A 15,879-nucleotide genomic window follows, 5' to 3' on the forward strand; every position below is an offset into this window, starting at 1 on the left:
ATATCACAAAAGTTAATGAGCTATATTTTTGCTAGAACAAAATTCAAGTGATGTATCTGAAGACATATAAAAAAAGAAGATAAGTAGGGATTGCTTGTGGGCCGCAAAATGAAGCTAAATGGGTGTAAGAGCAGGACAATTGCCCTGCAAAAAAGCTTATTTGGAATTGACTTAAAGGGGTTCTGTCACTATAGCAATCAATGGAAATATAGGAAGTAAATGAATAACATATTTTTTTTTATAATGCCCTCACAAAGACTGAGACTAGCTACGTCCAGTGCAGCTAAACTTTTCACCCACTGAGCATGGGGAAAAGTACCCTTACATTACCAGCTTACAAATTTCAGCCTCACACCATGGGGAAGAGTACCCCCTAAGAATCATCTTACACATTTTACTCACAGGCCATGGGGTAAAGTACCCCCTCAGAACCAGCTTACGAATTTCACCCACAGACCATTGGGCAGAGTACCTCCTAAGATGCAGCTTACAAATTTCACCCACCCCCTCAGAAGCAACATACAAATTTCACCCACAGACCATGAGGCAGAGTGCCCGTACATTAGCAGTTTACAAATTTCACCCACAGACCATGAGGCAGAGTACCCCCTTCAGAAGCAGCTTACAAATTTAACTCAAAGAGCATGGGCAGAATACATCCACAGTTCCAAAATTTCTGCTCCAGTAGGGTATGTTCCAAATGCCACCGATGAAAAGCTGGTAGTATGATCATGAATCGATCTTGGAGCAAAGCTTGCTACCTGCAGCCTAGATAAAATTGCACCCACAGAGCATGTTTCCAAATTTTCCCACAGATGCTGATAACAAATTTCACATCCAGACAACAGCCCACAGTACCTTCGCAGGCATGGTTGCAGAGTACACATAGCGGCTTTTGGCAAACTACTCCCACAGATATGTGTTCAAGAATACACCTCGCCTTTTGCCACAGTACTATAACAAACATGGTTGCTTAAGAGTAGAACAAAATTTTGACACACACATGACTCACACCAGCTCAAGTGAAGATTCAAAAAAGTTTTGGGTATGCACGGTACTATCATAGAGATGGGGGCAGAGTACACAGAGAGTGTTTTTGTAAAACTGTGCACACGCAAAGCCTAATACTGTCCCTCACTACAGCTGCATGCTGACTCTATGTTAAGCAAAGTAGAAATCTAAAGCAATAATCTTGAACTAGGAGAAACAGGTCAAAGTGGAAGAGGAGGCAGATATGGCAGTATAGGTGGAAGAGGCAGAGAAGGAGGAAGCCAACACAGTTTTTTGGCCCCCAAATTCAGCAAATGGCAAATAGAAATGGGTGTGGCTGTTGCAGTTGTCTAGTAATCCAAAGGTATGGACAAGTTGTGTGGAATCCAAGACTGGTTCATTTTCAGGAATGTTAGGTTAGCCACAGTGGATGTGGACAGGCGGATGTGCCTGTCTGTGATACCCCCCGCCATGCTAAACACACATTCTGGCAATACAGAGGCAGGCCAGAACCTCCAAAGCATAAATGGCAAGATAAGGCCATATGTCAAATTTAGAGACCAAGAAGTTAAATGGGACAGACCCATCTTTTGGTACGTGAAGACGTGTGAACAGCTAGTCTTGTAACGCTGCTTCCTGCTAATATGGACCGTATCAAATGGTGGTGCTGGTTGTTGTGGTATGCGTATAAGGTTTTTCCACATTTTGGCTATGCTAACCCTGCCTTATGAGGTGCTGGCGGTATACCAGGTGCATTGGCGACTTCCTCTTCCACTTTGTTGTTCTACTGAGCCCCCGCTGTCAGGTGAGAAAGCCATTAGTAGGTTTTCTATCAGGGTGTGCTTGTATTCATGCATTGTTGCACTACACTGATAACAATACAGGCAACTCGGCGGTCATTCCACAGAAACTGCAGTATGTATTTGCCAGGTTGTACAGAGACAATGACAAGCTGTCCTCGGTGGGATGAATACTCTGTATTCCCCCCACCTCGCTCCAGTGATGACTGTGAGCTGATCTGAGTGCCACCCTGCTGTGAAAATAGTTTTTCCTCCTTCCTGCCTCCTCCTCATCATAAAGATTACTTGGCACACTAAAGTGGTTGAAGTGAAGAAAATTTAATGTAATCCAAAATACACACAGTAGTCACATACATTTGACAAACAGTGGATACCGGGTCCAGGACACCCCTCACTTAATTTTTTCTGATAAGCCAGCTCTATGATTACTGGCAAACTATTATACCTGATATACCTCTCTATCTGATAGAGCATTTTTCTCAGGGATGTGAGTTTCTCACGATTATCTACTATGCTATATAGTACACTGATGAAGGTCTTGATTACCGAAACGCTTGTGATTACTGTATGTATTTTGGATTACATTAAATTTTCTTCACTTCAACCACTTTAATGTGCCAAGTAATCTTTAGAATTTCTAAGGGTTTGGGAACCTTCTTGTGCGCCTTCCCTACCAACTGTGCTAACGGTCTTTTTGCCACTGGTCCTCCTCATCATAATCATCCAAAATTATCCCCTGAATGTATAGTTAGGTACCTGGCTGATATGGGGACAGTAACCCTAGCTCCGAGCCATGTGTGGAAGACAGTCCTGATAGTGATGTAAATGGACTCTGTTCCTCCTCCTGCTCCTCTTCTTCCACCACCACATAAATCATGGCCTGAATTGTTTTTTCCAGCAGGCATATAAGAGGTATAGTGACAATCATGGCTGTGTCAACAGTGCTGGCCATATTGATGGAATATTCAAAACAGCGCAAACATGTCACACATGGAGGCTTAGTCATTGTGAAAAAAATGAGAAAAGTTGCAAAAAACTTTTTGCACAATTGCTTGTTGTGCAAAACTTTTGTTATTTTTCCAAGTTTTTACATAGTTTTCTGGCATAAAATGTTTGATCAATCAACATCTAGAAGTTTGAAAAAAATCACACCTCTAAGTAAATCAGCGAGCTTCATAATGGCCACTTTGTGCACCCCACCAAAAACCTTACTCCAGCAGGGGTAATCTGCAGGAGTAAGATTCGTGGTGTAGTGAATGCCGCCACTCGTCATGAATTTGACCTCACTTTTAAACAACTAAAATGTGAATTTTCAAAACTTTTGTGCCAAAAAATTTGGTGAAAACACTTGCTTCCCCCAAGAAGCTCTCTCTCAATCTACTTTTTCTTGTGAGACTTTATTAACAAGCTGCATTGTTTTGTTGGGTCCCAATTGAAGAAATGTTCTCAGTGAATTAAACATAATAATTATTCTTTTAGTTATGGTGCTTACCTTAATATTATGAAGCAAATTATGTGGGCTAAGTATAGCACTGTGTAAAATACAAGAGTGCAAATAACCAAATTCTGTAAGACAACCTGAGGAAATAAATTATTTGTATTAAAAACACATACAGATATTGGACTTCATTTGCATTTGATCATATATTAACTAATCATCCATATTTAAGTTGTTCAGCTTATTAAGAAAAAGTAAATCTATCTTTCTGATTGGTTGATATAATTAAAAAATATACTCTGTAATAGAACTTTTGCTGTGAAAACCTCAGTTATAGACAAGCAGGATATAAACTATACAATTGCTTTTTTTCATTTGAGGACTGTACTATATTTAAGAAGATTTAGATTCCTAAACTCTTGGTGTATCAGGGTGGGACTGTGGGTAGGGTTTTTGACTCTAACATTGCCTCTCCGCTGCCTCTGGTATCTTTATCTTTTTTCTCATGTAAATTTTGCACTGCCTAGCAGCACTTGTGCAAATTGCTCTGGTGGCAAGCTTCATGAAAATGATGCCGAAGGAGTAGATTTAGATCTCTGCTTAGTGACGAGCTGAGATATCATTCTGTGCATGCTGCGCCATGGCGGCGTTTTACTCAAAACTGATGGGCGTTGATCAGTACATGCGTCGCCACAGTTGCCGTTTTCCTAAACCCGCCACCAGATCAATCTTCGCAAGCGCTGCCCTCAGCTAGGATAACACCAGCACAAAATTTAAATGAGGAAAAAGATAAAGACACCATAGGCAGCGGAGGGGCCATGCCAAACCCAAATACTCTACCTGCAGTCCTGCCTCACAATCCCGTCTCAATTTCTAATGATGCTTTAACAAACTAACTGAAGGTATCTATTAAGTCAGTATAACAGCGCCTTTATGCCCATACCTTTAGTTAAACATAGATAATCCTGATGACAATTCCTCTTTAATAGAGCCAAACAGAACCATGTAGTGTTGAAATAGTTCATAACAATATTTGTTAGGAGCACTATGTCCTTGATATTGCTAGGCTTATTACAAAGTACTGATAATTTGTGAGCAGCAACAATCCTCTCTGCTTTGGCGAGAGGACATTTTTATCAGGCACACAGTACTAGAGATCTGGGACCTACCCTAATGCATTTCGGAAACTTGGTAGTTTTGCATTTGGGATGACAATCAGTAAGTAAACATTGGAGAATTATAGCTGAGTAACATATGTAACATAAAAGAAAAGAAATATGAAAGCCTAAAATTAAAAATGTGAACTTTTTTTAAAGGGCTAGATTGTAACTGAAAATTGCACCATAAATAAGCACAAAAGTTGAACAGCCATACTTAGATAACCTTAAAATGTTAATAAAAATCGACATGAGCAACAAAAAGGAATAGCACAGAGTGGATGCTTTCATCACGAAAGAAAAATAATAAAGAGGGTCAAGAACTTTTGCAAAGAATTTTCAGATTAATGTAGAAGAAACATAATATGAACCGCAGTTTAAGAAACTAATGCGACAAAATACAGAAACTGTAGAGAAAAACGTACATTTCGAACAATTATAAAACCTTAACTATTAGTTATGAGTGCTCTAAAAACAACAATAAAATCATCAGGATCATAAATATTCATCAGCCTTTAGTTTACATGCTGTATGCAGAGTCAACTTCATAATCACAAAGTCCAAATTCTCAATGCTAGTAGCTGTGTATTCTACATTAATGTACATAATGATGCAAATTGTTGTAGCATAAACCTTGGATTTATTTTACCTTTGTCTCCGATAATTTGATCTTGAGTGCCATCAGGACTTACTACATTGTAAAGGATAGCTTTGGAAGCAGGTACAGAAAGTCGTGAACATCATGTTAGTTGATGTAACACAGAATAATATGTATCTTGGCAGCTTAGTAGGATTGAAGTCAGCAAAGACTTAGACCATCTGGAAGGATAATCTGTAAAGGAATGGCCTGTGAGTTTTACAAGTTACTCTGTGTGGAGAAATATTATCCGCAAAGAGTAGAATGAGAATAAATGATTACTTAGTTTTAAGAATATATTTCAGATAATCATTATTAGAATACATCCCAATATTAAGCATAATTAAAGCTATGACTTGCAAGGGCTACATTATTTCAATCTGACACCAAAAGCATCCAATATTATCATCATTTTCTGTTGGCTGGTTTCTCCATTGAGTCCAACCTACCATAAGTCTATTCCTTGGATCTAAAGACACCTGTTACACTGGGGCACTGGAGGAAATGGAGATAATATTTACCAAACTAAAGTGACATAAAAAAGGCATATATATATACAGTTAGGCCCATATATGTTTGGACAGAGACAACATTTTTCTAATTTTGGTTCTAGACAATACCACAATGAATTTTAAACAAAACAATTCAGATGCAGTTGAAGATCAGACTTTCAGCTTTCATTTGAGGGTATCCACATTAAAATTGGATGAAGGGTTTAGGTGTTTCAGCTCCTTAACCCCTTCACTACCAAGGGTGGTTTGAACGTTTACTACCGGGCCAATTTTTACAATTTTGACCACTGTCCTTTTATGAGGCCATAACTCTAAAACGCTTCCATGGATCCCGGTGATTCTGACATTGTTTTCTCGTGACATATTGTACTTCATGTTAGTGGTAAAATTTCATTCATATAACTTGCATTTATTTGTGAAAAAAATGGAAATTTGGCGAAAATTTTGAAAATTTCGCAATTTTCCACCTTTGAATTTTTATGCCCTTAAATCACAGAGATACGGCACACAAAAAACTTAATAAGTAACATTTCCCACATGTTTACTTTACATCAGCACAATTTTGGAACCAAAATTTTTTTTTGTTAGGAAGTTATAAGGGTTAAAAGTTGACCAGCGATTTCTCATTTTTGCAACACCATTTTATTTTTACGGACCACATCACATCTGAAGCCACTTTGAGGGGTCTATATAATAGAAAATACCCAAAAGTGACAACATTCTAAAAACTGCACCCCTTAAGGTGCTCAAAACCACATTCAAGGAGTTTATTAACCCTTCAAGTGCTTCACAGGAATTATTTGAATATTTAAAAAAAAATGAACATTTAACTTTTTTTCACAAAAAAATACTTCAGGTTCAATTTTTTTATTTTACCAAGTGGATACCCCACTTATGTCATTTTTTTATGTTTTGGCGCTTTTATGCAATGAAAACAATTTTATATAAAAAATAATTATTTTTGCATCGCTTTATTCTGCGAGCTATAACTTTTTTATTTTTTCGCTGATGATGCTGTGTCATCGCTCGTTTTTTGCGGGACAAGATGACATTTTCAGCGGTACTATGGATATTTATATGCGTCTTTTTGATCACGCGTTATTGCACTTTTTGCTTGGCGGTATGGTAATAAATAGTGTTGAGCATTCCGATACCGCAAGTATCGGGTATCGGCCGATACTTGCTGTATCGGAATTCCGATACCGACTTCCGATATTTTTTCAATATCGGAATTCGGCATCGGAATCGGAAGTTCAGTTGATTGACGGCCTGACGTCATCATGATGCGCGGTGTGTGCGCATCATGATGCGCCGTCATTTCGGGCCTTCCGGGGGTCTCTGCCGGCCTGCCGGGGGGCTGTGCCGGCCTGCCGGGGGGCTGTGTGGACTGCCCGGGGTCTCTGCCGGCCTGCCGGGGGGCTGTGCCGGCCTGCCGGTGGTCTGTGCACCCTGTGGGGGTCTGTACCGGCCTGCCGGGGGGCTGTGCCGGCCTGCCGGGGGGCTGTGCTGATGTCCGGGGGTCTGTGCAAGCATCGTCCGATGGGACTACAAGTCCCATCGGGCGATGCCTGCTACCATGACAGTGATTGACACATTAGCCAATGATGGGACAGTAGTAGTCCCATCATCCGGCTAATGTGTTAAATGTTAAAAAAAAAAAAAAAAAAAAAAAAAAATACTACATACATACTACATGCATGCTACATACATACTACATGCTACATACATACTACATATATACTACATACATACTACATACATACTGCATGCTACATGCATGCTACATACATACTACATGCTACATACATACTACATGCATGCTACATACATACTACATATATACTACATACATACTACATACATGCTACATACATACTGCATGCTACATACATACTACATACATACTACATACATACTACATGCATGCTACATGCATACTACATATATACTACATGCTACATATATACTACATGCTACATACATACTACATGCATGCTACATACATACTACATATATACTACATACATGCTACATACATACTGCATGCTACATACATACTACATGCATGCTACATATATACTACATACATACTACATACATGCTACATACATACTGCATGCTACATACATACTACATACATACTACATACATACTACATGCATGCTACATACATACTACATACATACTACATGCATGCTACATGCATGCTACATACATACTACATGCTACATACATACCACATACATACTACATACATGCTACATATATACTACATGCATGCTACATACATACTACATATATACTACATGCATGCTACATACATACTACATACATACCACATATATACTACATACATACAATACATACATAGACATACAGTACATATAACATAGAGTAACATACTTACCAATACTTGTCACATTGTTCCCCGAAGCCATTGTCTTTCCGGAATAAATATTAACATAACAAACCACAAAAATACTCACCCACGATCCGAAGCAGTCCACGAGTGTGTCCCACGACGATCTTGGGTAGAGAACTGCAGCATCAGATGATGCTGCCGTTCTCTACGGGCTGCAGGAATCCAATGACGGAAGGTAGGTATCCTTCCGCACTGTATTCCTCCGCCACTTAAAAAAAAAAAAAGTCCCTAGTCTCACTTTATGCCATTGCTGCGTGGGAAATTCCCACACAGCAATGGCATAAAGTGAGACTAGGGACTTTTTTTTTTTTAAGTGGCGGAGGAATACAGTGCGGAAGGATACCTACCTTCCGTCATTGGATTCCTGCAGCCCGTAGAGAACGGCAGCATCATCTGATGCTGCAGTTCTCTACCCAAGATCGTCGTGGGACACACTCGTGGACTGCTTCGGATCGTGGGTGAGTATTTTTGTGGTTTGTTATGTTAATATTTATTCCGGAAAGACAATGGCTTCGGGGAACAATGTGACAAGTATTGGTAAGTATGTTACTCTATGTTATATGTACTGTATGTCTATGTATGTATTGTATGAATGTATTGTATGTATGTAGTATATATGTGGTATGTATGTAGCATGTAGTATGTATGTAGTATGTATGTAGCATGCATGTAGCATGCAGTATGTATGTAGCATGCATGTAGTATATATGTAGTATGTATGTAGCATGTAGTATGTATGTAGCATGTAGTATATATGTAGTATGTATGTAGCATGTAGTATGTATGTAGCATGCATGTAGTATATATGTAGCATGCATGTAGTATGTACGTAGCATGCATGTAGTATGTATATGGTATGTATGTAGCATGTAGTATGTATGTAGCATGCATGTAGTATATATGTGTTATGTATGTGGTATGTATGTAGCATGCATGTAGCATGTAGTATGTATGTAGTATGTATGTAGCATGCATGTAGCATGCAGTATGTATGTAGCATGCATGTAGTATATATGTAGTATGTATGTAGCATGTAGTATGTAGCATGCATGTAGTATATATGTAGTATGTAGCATGTAGTATGTATGTAGCATGCATGTAGTATATATGTGTTATGTATGTAGCATGTAGCATGCATGTAGCATGCATGTAGTATGTATGTAGTATATATGTGGTATGTATGTAGCATGCAGTATGTATGTAGCATGCATGTAGTATATATGTAGTATGTATGTTGCATGTAGTATGAATGTAGCATGTATGTAGTATGTAGTATGAATGTAGCATGTATGTAGTATGCATGTTGTATGTATGTAGCATGTAATTTTTTTTTTTTTTTTTTTACATTTAACACATTAGCCGGATGATGGGACTACTACTGTCCCATCATTGGCTAATGTGTCAATCACTGTCATGGTAGCAGGCATCGCCCGATGGGACTTGTAGTCCCATCGGACGATGCCTGCACAGACCCCCGGAGCCTGCACAGACCACCGGCAGGCCGGCACAGCCCCCCGGCAGGCCGGCACAGCCCCCCGGAGCCTGCACAGCCCCCCGGCAGGCCGGCACAGCCCCCCGGCAGGCCGGCACAGCCCCCCGGCAGGCCGGCACAGCCCCCCGGAGCCTGCACAGACCACCGGCAGGCCGGCACAGACCACCGGAGCCTGCACAGACCCCCTGGCAGGCCGGCACAGCCCCCCGAAAGGCCCGTACAGACCCCAGAGAGGCTGTACAAGGGCAGGAAAGGGTTTTTCTTATTCCGATACCGGAAGTCCCATAGACTTGAATGGGACTTCCGGTATCGGAATCGGCGATACCGATACTTTTTTTAAAGATCGGCCGATACCATCCGATACGATACTTTGAAGTATCGGACGGTATCGCTCAACTCTAGTAATAAATCATTATTTTTTGCATCGTTTTTTATTTTTATTTTTTAAGGGGTTCGCTTAAGGGGTTAACTAATGGGACAGTTTTATAGGGCGGGTCATTACGGACGCAGCGATACCAAATATGTGTACTTTTATTGTTTTTTTTTTTATTTCCAAAAAATGATTTTATTGGGGAATATTTTTTTTTCTTGAATTTATTTAGTGATTTTTTTTAAAATTATTTTTACACTTTTTTTTTTTTTACTTTATTACAATGTCCCAGAGGGGACATAACTGTCCTGTGACAGATTGCTGATCTGTCACATCACAGATCACTGTGACAGATCAGCAATCTGTCACAGGCAGTGTGCAGGTTTCCTCCTTGCCTGCGCTTTGCAGGCACCGAGGAAGCCAGCTTCCTGCAGGCCCCTGGAGGTCCCCGCCGCCATATTGGATCCGGAGACCTGCAGGAAAGGAGACCCCCACAGCAGCGCTGCACATTGCGCTGCTGTGGGGGGCTCAGGGAAGCACGGAGGAGCCCCCTCCCTGCCGATGCTTCCCTTTAACCCCCGGTGCACCGCGATCGTGTTTGATCGCAGTGTACAAGGGGTTAACGTGTCGGGGGCAGTCCGTGACCGCCCCTGACACATTGTGCCGGGTGTCAGCTATGATAATCAGCTGACACCCGGCCGCGATAAGCGGCGCTCACCACGTGGGCGCCGCTTATCGCTATGACGTAATATTCCGTCCATGGTAATTAGGGCCCAGGGCACATGGACGGAATATTACGTCCAATGAAGGAAAGGGGTTAACATGTGCCACCCTGTTTTTAAAGGGACCAAAAGTAATTGGACAATTGACTCCAAGGCTATTTCATGGACAGGTGTGGGCAATCCCTTCATTATGTCATTCTCAATTAAGCAGATAAAAGACCTGGAGTTGATTTGAGGTGTGGTGCTTGCATTTGGAAGGTTTTGCTGTGAAGGAAACAAGCGGTCAAAGGAGCTCTCCATGCAGGTGAAACAAGCATTCAAGAAGTTTATTAACCCTTCAGGTGCTTCACAGGAGTTTTTTAAATATTAAAAAAAAATGAACATTTACTTTTTTCACAAAAAAAATACTTCAGGTTCAATTTTTTTTTATTTTACCAAGGGTAACAGGAGAAATTGGACTGCAAAAGTTATTGTGCAATTTGTCCTGAGTATGCTGATACCTGATATGTGGGGGAAAACCACTGTTTCGGTGCATGGCAGAGCTCAGAAGGGAAAGAGCGCCGTTTGACTTTTTCAATGCAAAAGTGGCTGGAATTCTTATCGTACGCCATGTCACGTTTGGAGAGCCCTTGATGTACCTAAACAGTGGAAACCCCCCACACATGTCCCCATTTTGGAAAATAGACCCCCCAAAGAACTTATCTAGATATGTGGTGAGAACTTTGAACCCATAAGGGCTTCTCAGAAGTTTATAACGTACAGCAGTACAATTAAAAAATCATATTTTTTCCACAAAATGATCTTTTCATCCCCAATTTTTATTTTCCCAGAGGTAACAGGACCCTAAAAGTTATTGTGCAATTTGTCCTGAGTTCGCTGATACCCCATATGTGGGTGTAAATGACTATTTTGGTGCATGGCAGAGCTCGGAAGGGAAGTAGCGCCATTTGACTTTTTTGGCTGGACTTGAGATCGGACACCATGTCGCGTTTGGAAAGCCCCTGATGTACCAAAACAGTGGAAACCCCCCACAAATGACACCATTTTGGAAACTAGACCCCACATGGATCTTATCTAGATGTGTGTTGAGAACTTTGAACCCCCAAGGGCTTCACAGAAGTTTATAACGTACAGCCATACAATAAAAAATCATATTTTTTCCAAAAAATGATCTTTTCACCCTCAATTCTTATTTTTCCAAAGGTAACATGACCCTAAAAGTTATTGTGCAATTTGTCCTGAGTACGCTGTTACCCCATATGTAGGTGTAAACAACTATTTGGGCGCATGGCAGAGCTCGGAAGGGAAGCAGTGCCATTTTACGTTTTTGGCTGGAATTGAGATCGGACACCATGTCGCGTTTGGAAAGCCCCTGATGTACCAAAACAGCGGAAACTCCCCACAAATGACACCATTTTGGAAACTAGACCCCCCAAGGAACTTATCTAGATGTGTGGTAAGCACTTTGAACCCCCCCCAGTGCTTCACAGAAGTTTATAATGCCCGGCCATGAAAATAAAAAAATCGTATTTTTTCCACAAACATGATCATTTAGTCCCCGATTTTTTTTATTTTCCCAAGGGTACCAGGAGAAATTGGACCCCAAAAGTTGTTGTCCAATTTGTCCTAAGTAAGCTGATACCTCATATGTGGGAGAAAACTACTGTATGGGCACACATCAGGGCTCGGAAGGGAAGTAGTGACGTTTTGGAATGCAGACTTTGATGAAATGGTTTGCGGGTGTCATGTTGCCTTTGGAGAGCCCTTGATGTACCTAAACAGTGGAAACCCCCCGAAATGACACCATTTTGGAAACTAGACTCCCTAAGGAACTTATCTAGATATGTGGTGAGCACTTTGAACCCCCAAGTGCTTCACAGAAATTTATAATGCCCGGGCGTGAAAATAAAAAAATCATATTTTTTTCCGCAAAAATGATATTTTTGCCCCCAATTTTTTATTTTCCTAAGGGTAAAAGGAGAAATTGGACACCAAAAGTTGTTTTGCAATTTGTCCTGAGTAGACTGATACCCCATATGTGGGGGTAAAACACTGCTTGGGCGCATGGCAGAGCTTGGAAGGGAAAGAGCACCATTTGACTTTTTCAACGCAGAATTGGCTGGAATTGAGATCAGATGCCATGTTGCGTTTGGAGAGCACCTGATGTGCCCAAACAGTGGAAACCCCCCAATTCTAACTCCAACCCTAACCCCAACACACCCCTAACCCTAATCTCAGCCCTAAACCTAGCCTTAGCCCTAGCCCTAGCCGTAACCCTAACCCTAACCCTAATGGGAAAATGGAAATAAATACTTTTTTTTATTTTATCATTTTTCCCTAACTAAGGGGGTGATAACGTGGGGTTTTACTATTTATGGCGGTTTTTATATTTGGCAGCTGTCACACGCTAAAAGACGCTTTTTATTGTAAAAATAGTTTTTGCATCACCACATATTGAGAGCTATAATTTTTCCATATTTTGACCCACTGAGTCATGTGAGGTCTTATTTTTTGCGGGACGAGTTGACGTTTTTATTGGAATCATTTACGGGCACGTGGCACCTTTTGATCACTTTTTATTCTGATTTTTGTGATGCAGAATGAACGAAAACCAGCTTTTCATGAATTTCTTTTGGGGTTGCGTTTACACCGTTCCGCGTGCGGTAAAATTTATAAAGCGGTTTTATTCTTCGGGTCAGTACAGTTTCAGCGATACCTCATTTATGGCTTTTTTTATGTTTTAACGCTTTTATGCAATGAAAACAATTTTATATAAAAAATACGGTAATTATTTTTGCATCACTTTATTCTGCGAGCTATATCTTTTTTAATTTTTTGCTGATGACACTGTGTGGCACCTCGTTTTTTGCGGGACAAGATGATGTTTTTAGTGGTACTATGGATATTTATATGCGTCTTTTTGATAGCGCGTTATTGCACTTTTTGTTCAGCAGTATGATAATAAATCATTATTTTTTGCTTCGTTTTTTATTTTTATTTTTTAAGTGGTTTGCTAAAGAGGTTAACTAATGGCATAGTTTTATAGGGTGGGTCGTTACGGACGCGGCGATACCAAATATGTGCACTTTTATTGTTTTTTTTTTTATTTCCAAAAAATGAATTTATTAGGGAATATTTTTTTTTTATTTATTTAGCGATTTTTTAAAAATTATTTTTACACTTTTTTTTAACTTTATTAGGCTAGTTTCACACTTGCTTCTTTTTGCAGCGCGTTTTTCCCGCAAAAAAACGCATTAAAAAAACGCATACAAATGCATACAAACGCTGCGTTTTTTTCAAGCATTTTTATGCACATGCTGGAAAAAAACGCAGCGTTTTTGTGCGTTTGTATGCGTTTTTTGTGCGTTTGCGTTTTTTTACAGATTTTGGAAAAACCCCACAAAAAAGAAAAAACAACCATTCAACAACACACAAGACCAATGGGACTTCATTGTGGGTGTGGTATGTTAATATATAGACCCTGTCTACAGTATTCTTCACATTTGCTTGATTCTTCTCGTGACCATGGATCTGCGCTGGAAGAGTTTTCACTTCAACTTGGATTTGGACATCGCGATGGCTCAGGCGTATGCAGTTGCTTGCCATGAACAAAGGAAGAGAGAGAGGCAGCGAAGACGGCGGCGTATGTGGATACATCCGATTGTTGAACTCCGGGAGAGCCGTGGGGCATACCACACCCTCTACAGCGAGCTCCAGTCAAACCCGGAGAAATTTACAGATTATATCCGGATGTCCCACGAAAGTTTCATGGATTTGCTTGCTCGTGTCCAACAATCCATCCGGAGACAGGACACACAGCTCCGTCGTGCGATTCCTCCTGAGGAACGGCTACTGGTGACATTACGGTATGTTTTAAAAACCAAGGGGTGCGGTCTGATGTTTTTTTTTTAAATTTAGTATTCAAAACCTTGGTTATTAGTTTTCGTGAATGTACTAATATTTTATTTTATAGTTTTTTAAAATAATATACATAAATATTAATTTTACTTCTTTGTCTGTTCACAGATTCCTGGCGACTGGAGAAACCCTATCTTCACTACACTTCCAGTACCGTATTGGAATCTCTACCTTGTCTGGAATTGTTGCTGACACCTGCCGGGCTCTCTGGAATGTTCTTTGTCCAGAATTTATGCCCCTGCCCACCGCTGAAAAGTGGATGGAAATTGCTGATAAATTCTGGACAGTATGCAATTTTCCCAACTGTTTGGGAGCTGTTGATGGTAAACACATACGGATCATCAAACCCCAAAGAATGGGATCTGAGTACTATAATTACAAAAAGTACTTTTCAATAGTACTCATGGCGATTGCGGATGCCGGATGTATGTTTGTAGCAGTGGACATTGGAGCATTTGGCCGTGGTAATGACTCACAGGCTTTTAAAAACTCAGACATGGGCCGGAGGTTGTATGGCAACCAATTTAATTTCCCTATGCCACGGCCTCTTCCTCACACCGAAGCTCCGCCACTGCCCTTTGTAATGGTTGGCGATGAGGCTTTTCAAATGTGCGGAAACTTACTGAAACCCTACTCCAGCCGGGACTTGGACCACACCAAAACAATATTTAATTACAGGCTGACCAGGGCCAGAAGAACTGTCGAGTGTGCTTTTGGGATTCTTGTCTCCAGATGGCGAATTCTGGACACGGCCATTAATCTTAAACTTGAAACAGTCGATGAGGTGGTGAAGGCCTGTGTGGTTCTACATAACTTTGTGATGGCTAAAGAGCACCCGACCTTTGAACTGGACGATGATGCTCCTAACCCATTGCCTGAATTCACTCAGCACACTCTCAGGTCATCCGTTGAAGTTGGCCAAATGAGGGACCAATTTGCGGCCTACTTTATTTCTGATGTAGGACGGGTGCACTGGCAAGATGAAATGGTGTAATGTTTTTGTTTGTTTATGGTAATAAAAAACCTTATTTGATACCATTACTGAGTGCACTATATTTTTTAAACTCCAATTAAATAAAAAACTTCCCATGTATAACTGAATTTTTTGATGTTCACACACCTGGGCAGGTAAATACACATATGAGTTAAAATGCAGCATTGCTAGTCTGCGTGAAATATATTGGAACGAGCAAAGCTGCAGGCCATGAATCAGGAAACCAATTTTTTTCAAGAGAAAATTGTGCAACTAGTTGAAAAAAAAGTATGTGATTTTCTCAAAACACAACCCTCAAAACCCAACCCCAATGAATGTCAATGGGGAATACAAGTCAGCATTGAGTGGATGAATGTAATCTGCTCCATTCCAACTTACAAGTTATTACACTAGGCCTTGGAATGACTATACTAGGCCGTGGTATTTC

At 40.5% G+C, this 15,879-nt stretch overlaps 1 protein-coding gene across 1 annotated transcript in view; it reads right to left on the reverse strand.

Moving 5' to 3' along the window:
• Nucleotides 1-15,879, reverse strand: part of TMEM244 (transmembrane protein 244) — a 68,733-nt gene that overhangs the window by 40,827 nt on the left and 12,027 nt on the right. Inside the window, exon 3 of the mRNA XM_073576134.1 lies at nt 3,283-3,368. Coding sequence (XP_073432235.1) covers nt 3,283-3,368 — 86 coding nt within the window. The remainder of the gene's footprint in view (nt 1-3,282; nt 3,369-15,879) is intronic.

This window comes from Dendrobates tinctorius, unplaced genomic scaffold (genome assembly GCF_039654945.1).
Source record: "Dendrobates tinctorius isolate UK_male_01 unplaced genomic scaffold, ASM3965494v1 ptg000046l, whole genome shotgun sequence".
Lineage (NCBI taxonomy): Eukaryota > Metazoa > Chordata > Amphibia > Anura > Dendrobatidae > Dendrobates > Dendrobates tinctorius.